The sequence below is a fragment of the Macrosteles quadrilineatus genome, unplaced genomic scaffold (assembly GCF_028750875.1).
Source record: "Macrosteles quadrilineatus isolate MER2022 unplaced genomic scaffold, UCM_ALF_1.0 Scaffold_5__1_contigs__length_97177068, whole genome shotgun sequence".
Classification (NCBI taxonomy): Eukaryota; Metazoa; Arthropoda; class Insecta; order Hemiptera; family Cicadellidae; genus Macrosteles; species Macrosteles quadrilineatus.
The window spans coordinates 76128644-76151110 of NW_026542598.1; the positions used below are offsets into that span (position 1 = coordinate 76128644).

Below are 22467 nucleotides of genomic sequence, written 5' to 3' on the forward strand. Positions count from 1 at the left end.
AGTTAAAGGGCTACAACATACTAAATTTTTATCAAAATCGTTCGGGCCATTTTTGAGAAAATCCGATTTTTCCGGTTTTTTATGGGTTTTTATGGGAAAATCCCCATTAAAAATCGAAATTTCAAAAAAATGAAAAAAACGCCTGGAGATACCATAGATTAGAACCTACATACCAAATTTCATCGAAATCGGACCACAGGTGTAGTCTCTAGCTCTGTACACATCCAGACACACAGACACACACACACACACACACACACACACACACAGACATCACTTCGAAAACCACTTTTTTGGGTCCAGGGGGACCCAAAACGAATATATCCACTCAAAACTCAAACTCGAAAATTTTGACGAAAACAATACTTTCTCCATATACTATGGTATAGGGGGAGAAAGTAATAAGCAGTTATGTTATAGAAAATAGAAGCTTGAGATGGATGAAAAGTACTCCACAGTACATTTATTATTAATTTATGGTCGGGGCATCGTGTCATATAGTATTTTTTTATGGTACTGGGTACTGGCTATATTTACAGTTTAATAAATAGTTAAATCAACTAAATGTTTTATATTTTCTACTATATCAGTATATTCTACAATGTATTTTGCATAGTCTTTGATTTAGCTATAGAGGGGGCGTTTCATCCGTGGCCTGACATTAAAGATGTTCCACACTAGTGGTGTAAAAAAAACACACCCGCAGTCACTTAACTCCAGGCCTTTGCCTTAGAAGTGGCAACATCGCAAGCTGGGTTGTAACAGCTGTTTTGTTTGGAGGCAGCTGATAAGGGTATGTTTTATCTATGATGATGTCTACAACACTAAAGAAGACGTCCAAGGTTTTACCACAATTACGGGAAAAAGATTACGTTTTCCGTGACTGTAGGAGCTATGAATATGGCGTCTAAAAGACCGAAGAATATATTAAAGATATCGCGACAATCGCGGGCCACATGTACTGCTAGGGGCGCCACTCAATGTACTTATGCCAATGTCCACCATCCACAAATCACAATTGAGTTTCTTGACCTTTACCGTATCTATGTCTGGTGTATTATAAATTGAATCCAACGTAACCGTATGCCATGGTTGATTCATAATTAGTTAATTATATTTTTAAATGTTATATGTTACTTGGTCTTTTAACTAAGCAGGGATATAAAAACTTAATATCCAGTTAGTACTGGATATATCTAGTGGTTGGTTAAATATAAGTTTTATACACTCTTGTATTATACTGAAGAAACTTTCACTTTTTTAGTAATTATCTTTAGCAAAACGAAAATACTGCCTTTTCGCATATCTGTTTTTATTTCAGAGTGTCTAGGCGTAAATTTATCTTAATACATTGTATTTAAAGACAATTCAAAAAATAAATTTTAGCCTATTTTTAAATAAAAAAAAAATGTATTATAAAGACTTTAAATTAAATTAGCAATAACTTTTTATATAGTACGAACTCAGTCAAATCTGTCATCGGTTAAAAATTAACCAGAGCGTTAACTTGTCAGTATGGGTCTTTATTTGGATTGTTAATCTAACCTATATCACACAAAGTCACTTAGATTACACTAAAAATGGTGGTCGTGTTAGTAATGTAAAGTTTAATGTAACTTAGTTGATATTAGTTTTTGTGCACCTTTTATATTTTGTGACGTGTTAAGTGGAGGAGTGATATTGATATAATGTGCGTAATCATTTTGTGATCAGCGGAAAATATTGAAGATGCAAGGCCTTGGCTGAGAATATTGTAAGGTCAGCTATGTTTGCCTACCATTTGTCATTACACGCATTTGATTGATATCTAAGTGTTCTAGTGGAATGATAGAAACCAAAATTACTTAATGATTAAACCTTTATGAGTAAATTTACAAATTGCCATCATAGTTTCACAATTATCATTTCATATTTAACAAAATTCATTTTTGTAAGCTAAATATTTGGTTAATATAAGTTTAGTTGCTCTAACTTGCCTATCAGATTGCTAAGTTAAAATTGATTTGATCAGATCCCAGGCTTTACTTAGAGAATGTGTTAGAATAATTACCTTATAATCTTTCTGAATTTTGTACTATTAGTTATTAACTGTGCACATTCCTAATCCATATAGGCCTAAGCAAGGTAGGCTTAAGTTACATAGGCCTATCCCACTAAGCAATTTAGGCTATCCTTTAGGCCTACTTTATAACAGCCAGACTCATGAAGCAAAAATATAAGCTATTATAATTATAAACTTAAGTGTCTTTCTAGATTTTACCAAGGCTTTTGACTGCGTCGACCACAGTATCCTCTTGTCAAAGTTAGAACCCTACGGTGTTCGAGGTGTTCCATTGCATTGGATAAAATCTTACCTTTCAAACAGAACTCAACAGGTGTAGGCCTCAAATCATCTGTCAAACCAGCTCTGTTAAAGTATGGTGTCCCGCAGGGATCCATTCATTGGTCCAATTTTATTTTGATTTACGTTAACGCAGGCCCGTTTTTGACCCTGTTAGCGCCCTAGGCACAACTAATAGTAGCGCCCCTTTGCAATATATATATAAGGGTGTCCACCGACCGGGAAATCCGGGAAACATGCGGGAATTTTATGAACCGGGAATTATGTGTGAATTTTGTATTTCTACCTGGAGTTTTCAAACTACCGTGATCGCGCATGACAACCGTTTCCGTGATCGCGGGAGACGATAATATGTCTACACTCGGCTGCGAGATATTCAGAATATTGCCACAATCACGGAAGACGGTGATAGTGTCCACACAACCGCGCGAAACAGCAAGAATTTTACCGCGATTGCGGAAGACGATGATGATCTCCACACAACTGCGGAACATGATTAACATTTTGCGCGGGAGACGATTACCATGTATACACGACCGTGGGAGACGATTACCATGTATACACGACCGCGGGAGACGGTTACGATGTCTACAGGACCGCGGAAGATACAATACCGGTAATGATTTACACGGCCGCGAGGATCAGAATATTGCCGCGATCACGCAAGACAATGATAATGTCCACATGACCGCGGGAAAAAATCAGAATTTTGCCTCATTCACAGAAGACTACAATCTCCATATGTCCACAGGGGATGATTAAAATTTTTCCACAATCGCAGGAGACGATTACGATGTCTACAGGACCGCGGGAGATACAATAATGATTTCTACACGGCCGCGAGGGATGATCAGAATATTGCCGCGATCACGGAAGACGATGATAATGGCCACACGATCGCGGGAAAAGTTCAATACTTTGCCTAATTTGCGGAAGAGGATGATGATCTCCACATGACCGAGGGAGATGATTACCATTTTGTCACAATCGTGGGAGGCGATTAATATATTTTCACACGACCACGGGGGACGATATAATAATGTCTTCACGGCCGCGATGGGTGGTCAGAATTTGACCGCGATCGCGCAAGACGAAGATAATGTCCTTACGACCGCGGGAAAAGATCAGAATTTTGGATCGCGCAAGACGAAGATTAACTACAGGTGAGAGAGTCTTGTAGGGCCGTCTTCAGGGAGCTAGGCCTGCTTACTCTTGCCTCTCTGTATATCTTGGAAGCTGCCACGTTTTCCAAATTTAAATGCAGCCTAACACAAGGCCAGGACATTCACTCATATTCAACTCGAGGCAGAGAGCAATATAGGTTGGCCCAAAACAGGTCCCAAGCGGCCTCAAGCTTGCCCTCTCACACGGGGGTGAGATTTTTGAATATTCTTCCTGAACAAATATGGAAAGAAAGGAACGAAAAACGGTTCAAACTGATTTAAAAAGATATCTGATTAATAAAGAATATTACACTGTGGGTGAGTTTTTTGACACAAATGAGTAGATGGTGTTCGGCTGCTCTGAGGTTCTAAATCAATGAAATGATAAGTTCTGTGTAATTTTTTTAATCATGAGTATTTTTAATTGTTTTATGCTGTTGTATTTAATTGTTTTGATGTCGCTTGTTATGCCTGTAGGCCTATTAAATGTTGACGTATGCCATGCAATTTTATATTTGTTTCACGGCAATAAAGATATTATTATTAGCTACTCATTTGGCTTAATTAGGCCGGAACCAATTCTATTAATTTATACATTTTTTACAGGCCTAGCAGGTACAGTGCCTTAACAAAGACATAAAGAAACTTAGTAACTTCATAAAGCAACTTTTTCCGGTAATGTCTGTCTGTAGTAATTCTGTGATTTTTGCACAACTTTGTCAGCTAGAATTGCACAAAATGGTTGATTGTGTTGTTATCTTATCAAATAATGTCTTTTATCCATTATCAACTTCCACCCAGACAGCTGATAAGTTCAAAGCCCTCAAAGAATTGTGTATGAATGCCATTTAACCTACATTGAAAATATGCTTATCTTATTTAAATTTTATTTTAATAGGTAGGTTACCACTAATTGCCTATTAATAATTTTTTAAGTGAATTCAGAAATGGTTGTGAAAAGGGCTAATAACACAAACAATGTTAATCAGGTTTGGTAAATGGTTAGGTACTTAAAACGTATATCTACTTACTGCCAAAGCGAAAATTATAAATTGTGGCAAAAATTGGTTAAAAATGGTTCCTTTTCAATTAGGGTTTTTTTTCAGTGTTAGTGTGAAACTTCCATAAAAATCTGTGCTTTTTAAGGCCTTTAACTAGACTTCCCATGTAATGTAAAAATTTTAAGCCAAAAAACTTGGTGCAATCTGTTGAGAGGGCTTCTGGGCCGTGACAGACAGAAATTGATATAAGACTTGTTTCGGCTTCTTTAATGTATAAAACGTAAAAAAATAACAAAAAATTATATCATTCTGAGCAATTTACAGACAATATTCTAATTTTAGCGAATTTCCCTATAGGGTAGTAGCTATTACCGTAGGTGGCATGGTAAGACCTAGGCCCGGGATCAATTTTCTTTTTTATTTTGATGACCCCAGAGGCCATTCAAATTCTTATATATTATATTAGCTGTACCTGCGGGCTTTGCCCCGTTTAACTTCTTAATTTTTAAGATGAGCTCGTTCGCATGGCTCAATCACGTCCTGGTTGAAGTTCGTTCGCACGCTCACTCACTTTTAGGTTGGAGCTCGTTCGCTGCGCTCACTTGCCTTCAGGTTAGCTCGTTCGCTACGCTAACTCGCCTCCAGGTTGAAGTTCGTTCGCTACGCTCACTCACCTTTTGGTTGCAAATTAGCTGTTGTCATAAATAAAAAAAAAATAATAGTGCTGCACCCTGTTGGTAATCCTTGTAACTTTAATGCTATTGCACATCATAGAACAGAACCAACTTGTTTAATTGAAACAGCTGTTAAGATTAATTAATTCCATTTAAATATGAGTACTCATAAGGTTAACATGGGAAACTCCAGAGCCACTGGGGCGGAGCCCGAGAGTCCGATCAGAACAAACTTAGTTTTCCTATTTAATGCCTAAAGAATCAGTATACCAAATTTCAGCCTCCTAGGTAAATGGGAAGTGGGAGAATTAGTGATGAGTGAGTCAGTCAGTCAGTCAGTGAGGGCTTTGCCTTTTATATATGTAGGCTATATATATAGATTTATATGTATTATATATGTGTCTGTGAACGCGATAACTTGAGTAATTTTTGTCCGATTTTGATGAAATTTGGTTTAAAAGTGTAAAGCAGGATAAACTTGAATAAGCTCGCGAACCAGCATGATCGGACTATGGTAACGGGGGTTTATGGGGGGTTTTATGGGGTAAAAATAGGTTTTTCCCATTTTTGACCCTAAAAACACAAAATTTCACAATTTCTTTCTAAACCATTTTGTAGAGCTTAAAAGAACAAATAATCTTACTAATATTATAAATGTGAAAGTTTGTGTGTTTGTTTGTTTGAAAGTTGACTTACTTGACTTATTTCCTTGAGCTCCTTGTTTGAAGTTCAATCACGCATAAACGACTGGACGGATTGGGCTGAAATTTGGCATCATGATAGCTCAAATTACTGATTAACATATAGTCATATTCTTATCTGAAAAATCCTTTTGGGCTCCGCCCCAGTGGCTCCGTAGTTCCCCATGTTAACCTTTATGAGTATTCATATTTAAAGGGAATTAAAGAATTTAGTCAGCTGTTTCAACTAAAAAAAAGTTGGTTCTATGATATACAAAAGCATTAAAAAGTTACAAGATTTACCAACAGGGTGCAGTACTATAATTTTTTTTGCATTTATGTTAACGGCTAATTTGAACTTTAAGCAGCAACCAAAAACTGTGAAACGCAATGAGAACTGTCAAAGTAGGATTTTTTACAGTTAGTTATGTTTATGTTTTTAATGTCATAAATAATTTGTGATTTTTTGTGAATTTTAATTCATTTTTCTTTATTGTTTAGGTGAAGTGGTAGAACATTATGGCTATGGTAGATGTGTAATACCATAGTATACCGTCAATTTAAAGAAGCAAACTTTATCAAACTTTGTCCGTCCCCCATTGCAAACGCAAAACTTGAGTATAGCTGCAATAAGCATTTTAAACTTATATGCCAACCCCGTACGAAGTACGGGTACTCTGCTAGTTTAGTATATTCAAGCGTTATTATGCGCCTAATTGTTAAGGAGAAAATTCAAAAAAATTGTAATTTTAAAATTCCCATGTTATTCTTATGGAGAAAAAGTCGTAGTTTGCTTGTTTATTTTGATCAAACTTGGAAAATACATGAATTTCTTACTAAACTACAGTACCTATTAACATTTACATAAAAAAAAACACTTTTTTACCCTCCCTGTTGCAGCAAACCTAAGTAACTTACTTTTTAAGCTAATTCTATTCAAATAGGGAATAAATTGTGATATTTTTAAGGAGACATATTAGTGTGAATCCAATCAGGCAAATGGAAATTCGCTAAGTCTGCAGGTTTGCTGCAGCGGGGGTATTATTTATATAGATTTAACCATTGACTATTGCGTAAAGATTTAACCCAATACACTAGTACCCTCTGGTAATAATAATGAAAATAAAATGCCTTTATTTAAAGCGGTCTTCAGTCAAAACTGGTTTTCAAGATAACTCAAGTGACAAACAATACATTTTACACAATAATTACAAATGGTACAAGCAGTAGGTGAAACTAAACTAGCTTTAATCTGGTCTTAAAAGAATTACATGACAGACTTCATATTTCTTGGGAGGGTATTGTATGCCTGGGGTCCAAAGTATGAGAACCCCTTTTTACCTGTCTCACGCTGTCTGTGCACTCTCAGCATTTCAAGCAAGCCGTCCTGCCTAGTACAGCGTTTCCTAACTGATGTTCGAGGCATAAGTTTCCTTTTCAAATAGGGACTCAAACTCCGCCGGGTTAGCGTCGTCTGTTTTCTTAGCTGATCAGTTACCATAAATGTCTCGTGTTCGTGTTTGTGTCGTCTGTAAATGTTTATTTATTTTCGTGTAAATATGACGCTCTTCGTATGAAGAAAGAAAACTGTCCTTGTGCAGCCTGATGATGGTGTCACACAGACACCGAAACTAGTTGTTCTAACAACAAATTTGGATTGCTTAATAGCAGGTATTTGAACCTTTTTTAAAAATGATTGGTTAATCCTTGAATTGTAAAAGCCAATAACGTCTAAGGTCTATTACTTTCTCCCTCTATACAAAGTAGGGCCTATATGGAAAAAGAAGAAAAAACTAAATTTTCTTCTTCAGAGTCACTCATCTTCAACCACTTGACACAACGCTACTATCTCAGCTCCAACATAAACACAGTATGAGAGCAGAGAAATAATCACAGCTTGCATCGCTGCTCGCGTCGCTGCTCTTATCGCTAGTCGCAGCTCCGACATAAACACACCCTAAGAAGAACTCTTCAGTCGAGAGTAAGACATTCACCAAAAGATGGAAGTGCATAGTGAATTATAGGGAAGACTGTTGATTTAATCAATTCTAGCTTAGCTGTTTCAGAAAGTATCCCTCTCAATCGGTGTAAAATTCTCAACCTATTTGAAACTCTCTGACACGTGTAACTAACATGTGAGCGAAAACTCAGTTGAGAATGCCTAACAACAGAATCAGGCACCAAAAGCATTTGACCGTCCAGCTCTACCTTTCCAACAAGACTATTTTTAGGTTGCAAACAAGAAGACCTGAAATGAAGCATAGTACACCATTCAGAATTCAGTTTTAGACCATGATCGTCAGACCATTGTTTTACCCTTAGCAAGTCAGCGTTAATGAGATTGACTGCTTCATGTAAATCAAAAGGGGTGTAGGAAAGAACTAGTTGACAATCATCAGCGTAGGAATGTAAAGTGGAGAATTTCAGAATGCTATCGAGGTCATGCGTATACAATATGAAAAGTATTGGACCTAGCAAGTTCCTAGGAACCCCCAATTCTCTTTGAAGCAACTCAGAGCACCTACCATTCACCTGAGATCTGTGACAAAGATATGACGAAAACCATTTGAGTGTACTCTCGTGGAATTTTAGAGACTTGAGCTTTGATATGAGCATATCGTAATGAACAGAGTCGAAAGCATCTGGTGAGATGGTCCTGAACTTCATCTATTTTCTTGGGTTCAAATTTTTACATTAGGCTACATGGGAAGTCTACTTTAACTCATCATACAGTTTTCTGTTTAGGAGAAAATCTTGTTATCACAATGTGAAATGCATTTTAAAAAGCTTCAATTTAAATATTATTAGACTCTCAGAGATATAAAACTAGAGTTCACATTGGTAGTTATTTTTCCTTGACAGTATTGGCATTAATAACCAGGAATTGAAAGTTGGCAATGATATTGACTACTATTACATTACGTAGTATACATAAGTACTTTTCTCTATTAGTCAGGACGTCTTCCTACAATAACAACATTATTTGCTTGCTATATTCTGTATTCTATGCCTTAAAACATTGGCCAGTTCAGGTAGACCTGGTCAGGAGACAGCTTCCCTCATACAGACTATAGTAAAGTAGCCTAGATGGCTTGTGTTGGCGTGCTTAGAGACATGCTCAAATCTTCCACCTAAATAATCATTCTCGTAAATGTTTCTCTAAAACTCAAGCTATTTGGAAAGTGATTTCAAATGAATAATATGTAAAATAGTGTTCACAGTTTTATATTTTATCACAACTAGGTACATTTCAGATGTGCAGTATGGTGAACGCTGTAGTGTGATGGGAGAATGGAATCGCCACCGTCTTGTTCAGCCAAGTCGAGTGAAGACAGCGGCCTGCTACTCACCAGTGACTCTATATCTACCAGTAGTGGAAACTGGCAGTTCACTATGGAGGTGAGGTCCTGCTCCTACTTTCCTACAGTGCCAAATACAAACTCTTGATGTTTTAGTTATATGAAAATAAATTCAAGTTATTTTAATAAGCTATAAGCTATAAGAATAAGCTATTACCGTAGGTCTCATGGTAAGACCTGGACCCAGGACCGATTTACTTTTTTGTTTTGAGTTCCCTAGAGGCCAAAAACACCATCCGTTCAAATTCATATATATATATATATGTTTATATATTTATATATATATATGTGTCCGTTAGCACGATAACTCGAACAAAAATTATCCGATTTTGATGAAATTTGGTATAAATGTGTAAACCTACATTTATTCGAACGAGTTCGCGAACCAGCATGATCGGACCATGGGAACGGGGGTTTATGGGGAGTTTTATGGGGTAAAAATGGGTTTTTCCCATTTTAGACCCTAAAAACATAAAATTTTGGAATTTCTTTCCCAACCATTTTGTAGAGCTTAAAAAAAGAAATAATGTAGTATATTGAAGCACTGTTGTATGCCTAAGGGTTATGGAGAAAATTCAAAAAAAGGCAAATTTAAAATTCCCATGTTATTCTTATGGAGAAAATGAAAATTTGTAGTTGACTTGTTTATGGATATATTTTGATCAAATTTTGCAAATTTATTTATTTCATCCTATACTATTGACGTTTGGTCAAAAACACTGTTTACCTTCCCCGTAGCAGCTAACCTAAGCACACGTTAAATCTAATGTTATTTAAATTGGGAATAAATATTTCTTATTTATGGAAATATATTAGTAAATATGTAATCATTGAAATTCGCTTAGTCTGCAGGTTTGCTGCGGCGGGGGTATTTAACCTTTCTCTTAGTTAACTGTTTGAAGTGTTAACTTCTTTTTATAAATCCCATTTGTATCATTTATTTAGGATTGTTGTCCCTTTTTTGTAAGATCAGGGCCACATAATTGGAACAAATAAGCACTTTATAAGCTGGGCCTAAAAAGTACATACCTACTGTACCTTAATTCGTATTTAAGTAACTAATTTCATTTTTCTTCCTATTGGGCCAAAGCTTAAATTTGTCAAAACGTTGACGGAGCTTGATAAACTGAGAACGTATTGCCAAATCTATCTTTAAGTACTGGTAAATAAGCTGGTAATACTGAAATCTTAAGTATTGAGATTTTATACAGATCTCTTGAAAATTGGAAGAAAATATTTGGTACCAGATTTAAATCGGGCATTTCTTGTCAACCCATTTGAAGATGGCAGGTGCCCAACCACACCATAGACAATAAACAAAAACAAGTATCACATCCACACTCTGGATTAATATTCTACAGTCTATTACCAACATCTAAAATCAAACACGACAAACTTAAAACAAAATTAAAATTGTACTTAACATATATGCTTTACTACACTCCCAAGAATGTATTTATCGAACACTTATTCTGCAAAACATAAACAGAAAGTAAACAGACTCAGAAACTGGAAGTAAGTATGGTGCTTAATTGGTTAACAATCTATACCTGATATGATTATTTACAGTTGCTGGAAAGCGAAGGAGAGAAGTCGCTGGATTCTGTGTCGCTGGGTGAAGGATACAACACGGTGAAGAAGAACCCCGGCCTGTTCCCTATAGAGCCTCCGCTGGAGTTCCAGGACACTCCACCTGGCCCCAGACTGTGCTACACTCCGGACACTCTCAGTCGCCGACCTGCGTCTCGCAACTCCATGTCCTCTCGTCTCTCGTCTTCCCACAATTCCCTCTCTGTACCTACAGCCAACAAGGCCGACGACTCCAGCTTCATCACCTCGGCCATGTCTCACGACGTACTCACCACCATCACCGACATGTACAACGTTCCGTTTGACAGTGATATATACACTCTACCGGTGGACTCGTTACGCCCGGGTCCTCAGCGCCCAAAACGACACAGGTGAGTTTGGATATTAGTAGTTTTTGGGTATTTCTTGCATAAATATTTTCACTTTATAAATTTAAAACTACAGCAAATTTGTCAATTTGTAGGCCTATGAGTAATTATTGCGGTTTTAAAATGAAAGCTAGAATATTTGGTTGCTGTTTGTTGCATAGGCATCACTCACATCTTATGTAAATCAAAAGAAAATTCTTCTTTCATCACAGGAGAAGTATTAGATTAGAAATCGTTATTGAATTTACTCATAAAATATTACAACATTTTTTAAATTCAGCATAAACGTATACACATTTTGAAAACACAACTTTGTTTCTGAGAAATGAATCCACATTAGTAAACAAAAAAATGTGTTAAAAACCATTAACAAAACATAAATAATTCAGCAGTTTTTTACATTTTTGAAGGGAGAGTAGGTAAAATGCCTTATCTGAGACTCCTGAATTGATTCACTAAAATTCACCTCTAGTCTGTTGGACATGTTGATTATTTGTCACATTTCTTCAGGTCAGGCCTAGACCTCTTCCTAGTCAAGTCGAGCTTCTTGGCACAGAGAATACCATGGTTGAACTGTGTCAAAACGGTCCAATCGGCATCACCCTAACATTGTTAAAAAGTAATTCAAAAATATAATATGTGTTGAAAAACAACATTTTGAACAGGTAAGAGATATTTTGGGGCCTAATGATTGATACCCACTTACTCTCATCATCCGAAGCCTTATTTTTCCCTACCTGTGCAGCCTTTTCTAAGCAGTTGCAGGGTTGTCTATCTGAAGTATTTTTTTCAAAGTAGGTTTAACTGACACATTACCATATAAAAGTTTGTTCCACCATTTTATGTTGTTGCAGGCATTACCGAAAGCGAAGGAGATACCAGCCCCAGAGTGAGCTAGTGACACCGACCACAGGAGAGCTACCACCGGTGATGGGAGGGACTGTAATAGCAGCCGAGGCCAAGCGGCACAGCGTGCCCGGCACCTCGGGTCAAGCGTGTGAGCCGATACACATGACACTGCAGGAAGTGCGACAGTTCCTGCACAGCCTGTACTCCTCAGCCAGCGACACCTCCGACCACCAGCCGCAGACCAACAGGAAACAGAAGAAGAACACCTTTACCATCAACATAAAAAACCGCAAGAACAAAGGAACCACGACGGAAGTAGAGGTGGCGAGTGAACGCATCGAAAAGAAAAAACCGCAGGGAAAGACTAGTTTTTCATGTACTTTAAAACAGACTCTGTGCAACCTGTTTAGGTTCCGTAGACCGGAACCACCTCCGGACACAGTGATTGTGCTCGGTGTTCCTCACCCCCCACCATTTAGCAAGCGAGCTCTTCCCCCTCTCCCCGTCAGCAACCAAACCTCCCCGAGTGTGGACTCGTTGCATCTGCTCCAAGAGACTGAAGAAACAAATATGGATTTTGCTTCCAGTATAGAAAAAGTCAAAGATGTAAGTTTACAATTTTAACTAATATGGTAGTTCATAAACAATATAAGTAATGTTTAAAGGGTTCAAGATCGTACAAACTTGAAGGTTTCATGATTTTGGGCATAGTTGGTGACACACTTTTGTGTTAAATTACTAATTCATGTACAACCCAGTTTGACATTTACAGCTTAAAGTTGATCTGATGTTGCAGTATGGCTGGTATTGGGGTCCCATCTCAGGAGAGGCAGCAGAGAAGATCTTGTCCAATGAACCTGACGGATCCTTCATAGTCAGAGACAGCAGTGATGATCATTATATATTTTCCCTAACTTTTAAACTGAATGGCTGTGTTAGACATGTCCGAATAGAACATGACCAAGGTAAATATATCTCAAGACAAAACACTCCAAATTATAAATATTTTGTACTTAGTAAATAGTTTGGCTATGATTACCGGCACTTAAACTGTTGAAGATAAAAATATTGCATTAATTGTTTTCATGTTAAAGAGAAAATGAACAATTTTTATAATAAAAAATAATGCTACTTTGGTAAAGTAAAAATATTATCTTTGCCTGTATTTTTAGTCATTGCCTGACTTGCTTCATCTGTAGGCCTATCGTACTTTTTATGAAATGTGTGGTTAGAAGATTTTAAGTTCAAAAAAATAAATAATATGAAAAGATTTTATCATTACCAGTGTTTTTATCATTGCTCTTTAAAAAAAAAATACACATAATAATTTTTATCTGACACTCTCAAGTATTTGAGCCAGCCTTTCAAAGTTATCCAGATAGAAAAGAATCATGGGTTCATTTAGAACTTGTATGCAAATAGTGATAGTTTACATTTATTCCTACTCATTTTATCGACGAGTTTAATAGTTGTTAACAATACTTGTTATACTCTTTTATTTATACTGTATGATTAATTTAGCAAGGTGGTCTTGTGGTAGACCACAGGACTAGCTCCTAAGGTCCTGGGTTCAAATCCTGCCAAATCACCAATAGATTTTATCTAAGTGATAATGCTTCAACCCCTAGGTCTAGTGAAGTAATGTGAAAAACGTTCCCAATCTAGTCCCTAGCGTTCTATGACAAATAAAAAAAACAAAAAACTGTGGTACAGTTGGAATATCACACTAAAGAAACACCTATTCAATTCGGTAACTTACGTTTCCATCTATGTCATTTGCAGGTAATTTTAGTTTCGGAAGCTGTACCAAGTTTAAGAGTCACACGATCGTAGAGTTCATCGAGAACGCTGTTGAACACTCTCGCAGCGGGAGGTACCTGTTCTTCCTGCATCGACGGCCAGTCCTGGGACCAATGAGAGTCCAGCTACTGCATCCTGTGTCTCGGTTCAAACAGGTGCAGAGTCTACAGCACATGTGCAGGTCTGTACCACAGGCGTTTGTAGTAATTATGCTTGTTAATTTCACACGTTTGATTTCCAGCCTCAAATAACTAACATGAGTCTTAATATCACAAAAGTCTTAAATGTAAGTTTTCTAGGTTAAATGAGCTGTAGATGAATTTGAGTTTAGGATACCTATTGCAAAAGATAATTTCAAAAACCTTATATTCAGCATTTCCACTATCTATCAGCCTCCTAATTCCTTTATAGAAATTGAACCCTGTTCGAAATGACAAGGGTTTCACTTAAATGCCTAGATAAACTTTATGTGGCGTACTAAGCATCCCATGTGCCTTAATTAACATTATATGTGTGGTCAACATGTTTGAACATGAAAGTTGCATTTATTTTTGTGTTAAGCAACGGCAGCAATTCCCATCATCAGTAAATAGTATTTAATTATTTTTTCTCCTAGTCCTTGTGGATCAGTCAATAGCTATATGGACTACAAATTCAAGGCAGCAATGCTTCCTGGTGCCAGTACTAACCACTAAATTGTATAAGTGCTTTTACCCTCTTGGTACTGTGCTGGCTCACCCCTTGCTTTGCTGGATACATTTTACACTCAGGCCCATGGCCTATGTGGACAAGTAAATGTAAGGTAAAAAAGCCGCCGTCTAAGGTGTGCCCTCCACTCCAGCTAAGCCACATATTAGCAAGCTCAATATGCAATGCCAAGAACGGGATTGAACTCACGCAGAAAGACCTTGACGCTACACTTGTCAGTGCAACGGCTTAGCCCACTAAGTCACCAAGACACCTTCGGCCAGTATAAGCACACTATGACACTAGCACTCGTAGGTTAGTGAACGTACCACTTGAGACTCCAGCAGTATGACTAACTTGTGGGTAAATGTGACAAGCTACATTTGCCAGCAGTGCCCAGACACTGGGATCCAGTGGGATGACACGATGACACTTGGATTATATTGAATAAGTTATCTAATATTTACATTCTATAAAAAAATTATCTGTTTACTCTTGTTTGCAGATTTGTCATCTTGAAGATGGTTCGTCGGGACCTCATCTCTGCTTTGCCCCTTCCTCGCCGGATCATTGACTACCTAAGCTCCCCACACTACTACTCTGAGAACTTGATAGAAGATGATAGAACAACAGCTTCTCCCTCGTTACATGTGTTTTCATTCGTTCCCCCCAACTCACATTCCTGAGGTAAGTGTCATTTAAAATTAAAACTAATGTTTAGTATATCACAAACTCAACCAGTTGACTTAGAGGTTTAGTTAACTCAGTGTTCAGATAAAAAAGGTTTACTCGACTTGGTGTATAAATAAGGAGTAAAATTGTGTAGTAGTTTCAGGGTGAAAATTACTAGAAAGGTCACACTAAAACTATGAGCACCAACAAAGTAAATCTTATATACAGTACTAGCTGTAACCCGCGGGCTTTGCCCCGTTTAACTTCTTAATTTACAAGATTATCTCGTTCGCATGGCTCAATCACGTCCTGGTTGAAGTTTGTTCGCTACGCTCACTCACCTTTAGGTTGGAGCTCGTTCGCTGCGCTCACTTGCCTTCAGGTAAGCTCGTTCGCTACGCTAACTCGCCTCCAGGTTGAAGTTCGTTCGCTACGCTCACTCACCTTTTGGTTGCAAATTAGCTGTTGTCATAAATGTAAAAGAAATAATAGTGCTGCACCCTGTTGGTAATCCTTGTAACTTTAATGCTATTGAACATCATAGAACAGAACCAACTTGTTTAATTGAAACAGCTGTTAAGATTCATTAATTCCATTTCTCATAAGGTTAACATGGGAAACTCCAGAGTCACTGGGGCGGAGCCCGAAAGGATTTTTGAAATAAGAATATGCCTATATGTTAATCGGGAATGTGAGCTATCATCATGCCAAATTTCAGCCCAATCCGACCAGTATTTTTCGCGTTCACTTGTCACAAACATACATCCAAACTTTCTCATTTATAATATTAGTAGGATTGGGTCTCAGGGCCGCTTTCCCCAAATCAAGTTTAACTTAATCTCGGTCAACTTTAATCGGTGGGTTAAACTTAGGATGGCTTTCCCCACTATTTTGTCATGAAAGTTTAGTTTAACCTAGCTTTTCTTTGCAAGCAACAATGTTGGCAACACTGTTATGCAATTTTGTCTGCAATATTAGCTGTTTAACTTCCCAGTCCCACTATGACATATCTGTCATTAATTTTCTCGTGTTTGGTTATTAGGTTTCGTGTCATTGTCTCCAATTGTTGACATTAAAAAGAAACATTTTTATTTGCAGGCTAATAAATTGTACTGATGCTAATTTATAAGCATTTAATTTATTGTGTTTATTTAAGCTCAAACTTAATTAAACAGTAGGCCTACTGTACGCATCAAATAAAAGCATTTACAATCATGGGAAAATAAAATGTTGGTAAAGACGCAAAATTAATGTTTGTGGATTAAAAACTAGAGCCTATCCTTTGTAATGGCAGGCCTAGGCTACTCAGCATTCGTTCGACACGTTCGATGTTTCTAAACTAAATTTAATTTTAGGCGTACTACAGTAGTTGTTAATTTACACATGATAATAATAGACTAGTGGTTAGGCCCGAATGTTTAATATTTACTTTTGTGTTTGTGTAATGTAAGACTCGTGTTAAAATAAAATCAAACCAAAAGGCTTCTTATGAGCAAACTTTCCAACCACTGTTGCGTTGCTGTGGACAAGGTAACCTATCGATTGTACACAACTACGATACTACCTACCGAAAATATAATAATTTAGGCCTAATCTACGCATTTAAAAACCTTAAAACCATTACTGTATATCTGTAGCCTTATATCTTTAAATTTGAAATAGTCATAAATTAATTGTCTACATAGGTTCTGGTTTGCTATTTCTTAATTTATTTCTAGTGCAATTTATTTTAGGTTATGTTTAACAAATGCCAAACAAGAATATTTGCCATTGCCGTCTGCCGAACTAACGTCGTCGTCAGCCAAGAGCCAATAAAAATCAAGCTATTATTCTTCTCTCCTGGGTTAACCCACGGATCGCCAGTTACACCAGCCTCACCCCTAGGGTTAACTTAAACCAAGTTTAAACGGAGAAATTATTTTGGGGAAAGTGAATCTGAGGTTAAACTAGAGTTTAAACCGCGATCAGAGTTAAACTTGATTTGGGGAAAGCGGCCCTCAGAAGTTTAAAGCTTGATGTGTTTCCAAGCATGTTTGAGTTGGTGAGAATTAACTGAAGGACATATAAAACAAATAAGGCTTGTTCTCTTTGAATTTTTTAAAATCCCCAATAGCTGTTTTTGATTTTAACAAAACAAATAATTGTCCATATTGAAGCGTTATTGTAGGATTAAAAATTTACATATAGGCTATAGCTGGAAAAATATGTAAATACATTGTTATGTGTCCATGAACATAATAACTATAGAGTAATTTGGCCTGATTTTGATGAAATTTAGGATGAACGTTTGAGGCTGGATATACTTGAATGAGTTAAACCAGCAAGATTGGGACTCAAGAACAGGGTGTTCTGGGGTTTTGACATTTTTCAAATATTGGTTTTTCAAATTATTACCCTAAACAATGTTTATGTTTTAATGCAATTTGTATATAGTAAAGTAATATATATATATATGTTAAAGTTTTAACAAAATAGTGTTTTTGTTGGAATATCAAAATGAGAAAGTAAATCGGTCTAGGTCTTACAGTGCCACTTCTCAAAGTAGCTTCTTTCCTATAGAGAAATTCAGTTATGAAACCTCCACTTTTCTTGATTCTCAATTCAGTTTGTTCATTGTACTTGTGGTACTTTTCTCACTCACTCTCTCGCCCTTGTTTCAGGCCTGGTGGTGGTCTATTGCCCAGAAGAGCAATAAGAGATGGTTAACGGGCACAGCCACGCTCAATTCTTCTAAGTCTGACTCTATGTGTGCTTTATCATTAGGAATTGTATTTACGGTGAGATTTCAATTTTGATGAGTAAAGTGGTGATTTTTGTGCAATCGTTTAAACACCTTAAATACTATTCTTTTTTAATCATGGGGAAAGGTAGAAAATTATAGACTTAAACGGGTATTTTGAATGTTATGTATTAAAAAAACAGACTTCATCTAAACAAGTTTGATTTTAGTATAAATAACAAAATTTGAATTTCTGTTTAACAAATTAGTTAAATTTGAAACAGATTTTGATAAATTCTGTGCCCAATTTATCTTTTAATTGAACAAAACTTAATAAATAAATATTCCCTCCATCGTGTGCTCTTACCTGACTTGTCTAGGTATCTGGTAAAGGAAAGAATAAAAATTGTAAAATACTACTTTGGTAAACTTAGTCATTTCAAGGTTACAGTAGAAATTTTGGTCAAGTGGTTAAGTTACAATTATAAAATTACCTGTAGGAAATGATTAGTATTTAATTTTATAATTTACTTTGGTAAACAATTTTTTATTGGCGTTTTTTATTCACTTAAGTCTGCGTTTGACTGTAAAAAATTTGAAGCGGTAATGAAGTAACAAACCAATCAAATAAAACTTTCAATTGTTTGTCTTACACCTATAATGCTGTTTTCCAATCTTTTAACATTTAGTTGCCAATACAACTTGAGAAAAAAAAAAACTACTTCTATTTTTTCCATTCAGTTAAGTTGATTAGTATATATTGTGTATTAATTTACCGATTGCTTGTAGCCTAAGTATAAAATACCTTGTGAAGTTTGTTTTCCAGCGCAATTAAAGAATACTAAAAATTATGTAGTAAATTACATTTTTGTATCAACTATCAAGATTCATTTAGTTTTGTTTTAAGGGTCATCTTCTTTCCGATGAAGCTTGTGAAATTAATTGCGTTGCAATGTTTTGTCCATGTTAGATTAATAGATCGAGGGACCAAGTATGCAAAAAGCGGGACAATTATTTAAACTAGATATTAACCACAAGTACTATTAGAAGTATTCATATCAAAAACTGATTTTGAATTGATAAATTAAAGTGTAATTTTTGCAAGAAATTAAATAATCTTTAGTATTTGTAACCCTAATAGCAACACTGATTTATTTTAATAATAAAGTATATCTTTACACAGAATAACTAAAGCAAATTCACCGATTAGTTGAAAGGAAAAATGTTTCCAATGCAACCAAATATGACACGTTTCAAAAAGCCTGTAACTCCATGCAATAACTAAGAATTTATGTTGGATTTTTTGTAGTGTTAAAGTATAGTTTTTAAGATTTTCAATAATGTGTGTTGTGCACCATATTTTATAATTTCAAGTTAATATTGTTATATTTTGTTGACTTGTTTTAAGTACTTATTACTCATCTGTATACCAAAGTTATTATGTGATCGACAGATATTTTTGTTGTAGAATTATATTTATTGAAAATGTATAGTGTTTATATTGTGTATATTATTCTTTAGTTAAATGAATTATTGAAATTTTAAACCTTCAACATACCATGTGGGTTTATATTTGAAAATACATTAAATACATCTTAAGCACTAACAATGTTAACAACACAACAACAATGTTAACAATGTGAATGTTAATAATGTTCATTTTAGGGCTTTATAAAATCAGCATACCTTATACCTTAACCCTCCGAGTGTCACGTGTTTTGGCCTTAATGTCAGCCTATTTTTTGCTCATTTGCAAGGTTTTATTAAAACTGATCTGAGAAGCTTAAAAACAATGTTAATTATACTGTTCTATATACCATTTTGTTTGGAAAATCTTGGGCTTCAATATTATATATAAAACATAAGGAAGATTTAAAAAAAAAAAAAATTTTTTAGGTAAAAAAATGTATAATTTCGAAAATTTTCAAAAAAAAATAAGTTTGCGCTCAATGAAATTGTATAAATTATAGGCCTATAAATATTTGAAAATAGCCACTTTGTTCTAAATTTTATGAGGATTACAAATCTATAATAATATAAGGAAGTAGATTTGCAAATAAAAAAGTTATGGGCAAAAAACAGATTTCAGTACATAGCGTTTAGCTAAGAATGCATAGCCCAACCATAGCTAGGAATCTGGCTGATAATTTACATCAATATCACTACCTACTTCTTCAGGATCATCAACCAGCACTTCAAAACCACTTAAATCTTCTTATAATGCACCACGTATATCACTACTTTTGATTTTTAACACTAAAACAATGATAAACGTAATAAAACACATCAGTCATCGGTCCGAGGGTAAACTAGCTGTTTACAAATACACGCACGTCAGCTCAGTCAGCTGTCTGCTACAATATTTTCGGAACTAAAATGACTAGTGCTTAGAGACAGACCTCTGCAGAAAGCTTAGAATATTACGGACAGAACGATACCTAACTCAATCCAGTACAGTCCGATTCAGTTAGTCATAGAGCCTTCGCCGTAAACAGTGTTCGCGAGTCGCTGCAGCGACGCACGACACTATACAAAGTGCGTTACGCGTCGCTGCAGCGACGCATGACACTCGGAGGGTTAAGAACCATGATATTGTAAATTGGAATTAAGAAGGTTTTTTTATATTTTATTCTTCTCAAGTAGCCTACTCTATTGTGTTATTCCAAAAGGCATACATTTTTTTCTTAAGACATTTTATCTAACGTTATTAAGTTAATCAGTACCTATATGAAACTGGTTCTAAGTTGAACATAAACTTTTTTATTTATGGTTTATACAATAAACTGGGTCCCCTCTAAAATATGAAAATGAAGTCCACAGGCATATTTGTGTATTATTTTTGACGTCGATAAGGGCCAGGCATATGAGGTAGCCCACAGTTATGGGTGTCCTTGCATGCAATCGACACCTGACCAGACCTAGTCAATATACACATTTGATAAAAACTTAAGTGGTTCAGAATTAACAGATTTTTTTGTAATTTATTCACAATTCAATCATGTCATGATGATTAAAATGTTATTTAATGACTTGATTTGGGTTTTAAATATTGCTTATTTAAATATATTAAATATTTATGCTTTAAAAGTCTAGTTAACTAAAAAAATATTCTTGGGATGTTTTTCTTGTGATATTTTAATAATTTTGTTTTTTTTTGGGACAGAACCCTCTAGAAATTAAAACAATTGCAAGTCATCAATACAATTTTTTCGATTGGTAATTTCACATATTCCTGCCATCGCAAGAGATTTTAGAATTTTATTTTTTTTAGTGTGTTTTTTACGCCAATAGAATTTTTTTAAAGGAAACGGTCCAAACTCTGGTCTTGTTATCTAACATCGTCCTTTTTGTTAGATGGTATCGAGCAAAAGGCCAGCGACCTTAAGATTTGAAGGTGAGCACTATAACCGCCCGGCTACCAGACATTATAAATTCCAAGTCAAGAATTAAAAAAATCAACACTATAAAAAGTTATGAGAAATCGAGAAAAAAAAAACCATCTTAATCTAAGTTTTTTCAAGGTTAATAAAATTCAGTTTTACGGTTTCCTTATTTACATAGTCATTGCTATAGGTACATTGTCAAATAAAAAAGTAATTTATAAGTTATAAAATAAATGGAATGTATGTTTTTTTGTATGAAATTTCATTTTAAATAACTGGAATGTTTTTATCTATAATTCATTTCAAATTTTTGTCCCTTAAAATAATAAAACTATATTACAGTTAAGTGATGAAGTATCTGTGTAAGAATAGTAACAGCCCAAGAATCAACTATGCCGAACATACATGTTTTCTCGTATTAATGCTAAGAGAATTTAATTTGTTAATATCCATCTGTAGAGAATTGTGTTTCATTGATCTAAAGATACACCATCTTCGTACATTCTAGTTGGTAAAACATAAAACAAGCACCATTTACACTGATTTGATTTTTCTATACTTTAATCCAATAGAGAAAACAAAATGTCTTTTAATACAAAAATCACTTTTTATCAGGTCTAACAACAGTCTTTGTAGTGAGTGATAAAATAAATTCAACTCCATATTATATGTGGTACTGAATTGTTATGGAAAGATTGATTTGTTTGTATTCCATCACACAATTTCTTGCTCTATGTTCCCTGTTGTCTTCTTCAACAAACTTCTAATTACTGTCCAACTATGTGTCATAAAGATAATGATGGAATTTATAATTTCAAGAACTCCAGTGACAAAGTGTATATTACAATTTGGATATTTGTGATAAATCAAAAAGAGCTTATTAAAGTAGGCTTATCATAGTTCTCTTCATATGTACAGTGTCTGGGTGTGTTTTAGGAACCTGTTGTAATTTCAATTGTTTTCTCTTAATGGGAAAATAATGTACAAAAAAGCACAAATTTCTAGTAACTCTAGTTTACTTTTTACTGCAATTTAAGTGTTTTAAAGGTGTAAATTAGTATTGTATTTAATATGTTAATTCGTCCAGTTTAGGATGGTACCCATTGTTTAAACTAAGTAAATAGAATGTACAGAATGTGAGGTCAATAAATAATTATTCTAAATCCTGTGTTTTATTTACT

General features: G+C 35.3%; 1 protein-coding gene across 2 annotated transcripts; it reads left to right on the forward strand.

Annotated features, from left to right (window-relative positions):
• Positions 1–1569: 1569 nt before the first annotated feature.
• On the forward strand, positions 1570–22449 carry LOC128994231 (uncharacterized). 2 transcript variants are annotated; one of them, XM_054418634.1, is made up of 8 exons: positions 1570–1758; positions 9114–9258; positions 10788–11179; positions 12031–12631; positions 12822–12990; positions 13808–14006; positions 15018–15199; positions 17845–22449. In XM_054418634.1, exons 2-7 carry the CDS (start codon positions 9151–9153, stop codon positions 15196–15198), a joined length of 1650 nt encoding a protein of 549 aa, XP_054274609.1. In that variant the 5' UTR covers positions 1570–1758; positions 9114–9150; the 3' UTR covers position 15199; positions 17845–22449. The 2 variants fall into 2 exon arrangements, with proteins under 2 accessions (XP_054274609.1, XP_054274610.1); XM_054418635.1 differs by having other exon boundaries at positions 1570–1753.
• Positions 22450–22467: the final 18 nt, after the last annotated feature.

Coding starts and splice junctions, on each gene's coding strand:
- LOC128994231 (XM_054418634.1), top strand. CDS start 9,151: ATGGAATCGCCACCGTCTTGTTCAGCCAAGTCGAGTGAAGACAGCGGC. Junction 11,180..12,030: donor CAGCGCCCAAAACGACACAG/GTGAGTTTGGAT, acceptor ATGTTGTTGCAG/GCATTACCGAAAGCGAAGGA. Junction 14,007..15,017: donor AGTCTACAGCACATGTGCAG/GTCTGTACCACA, acceptor TCTTGTTTGCAG/ATTTGTCATCTTGAAGATGG.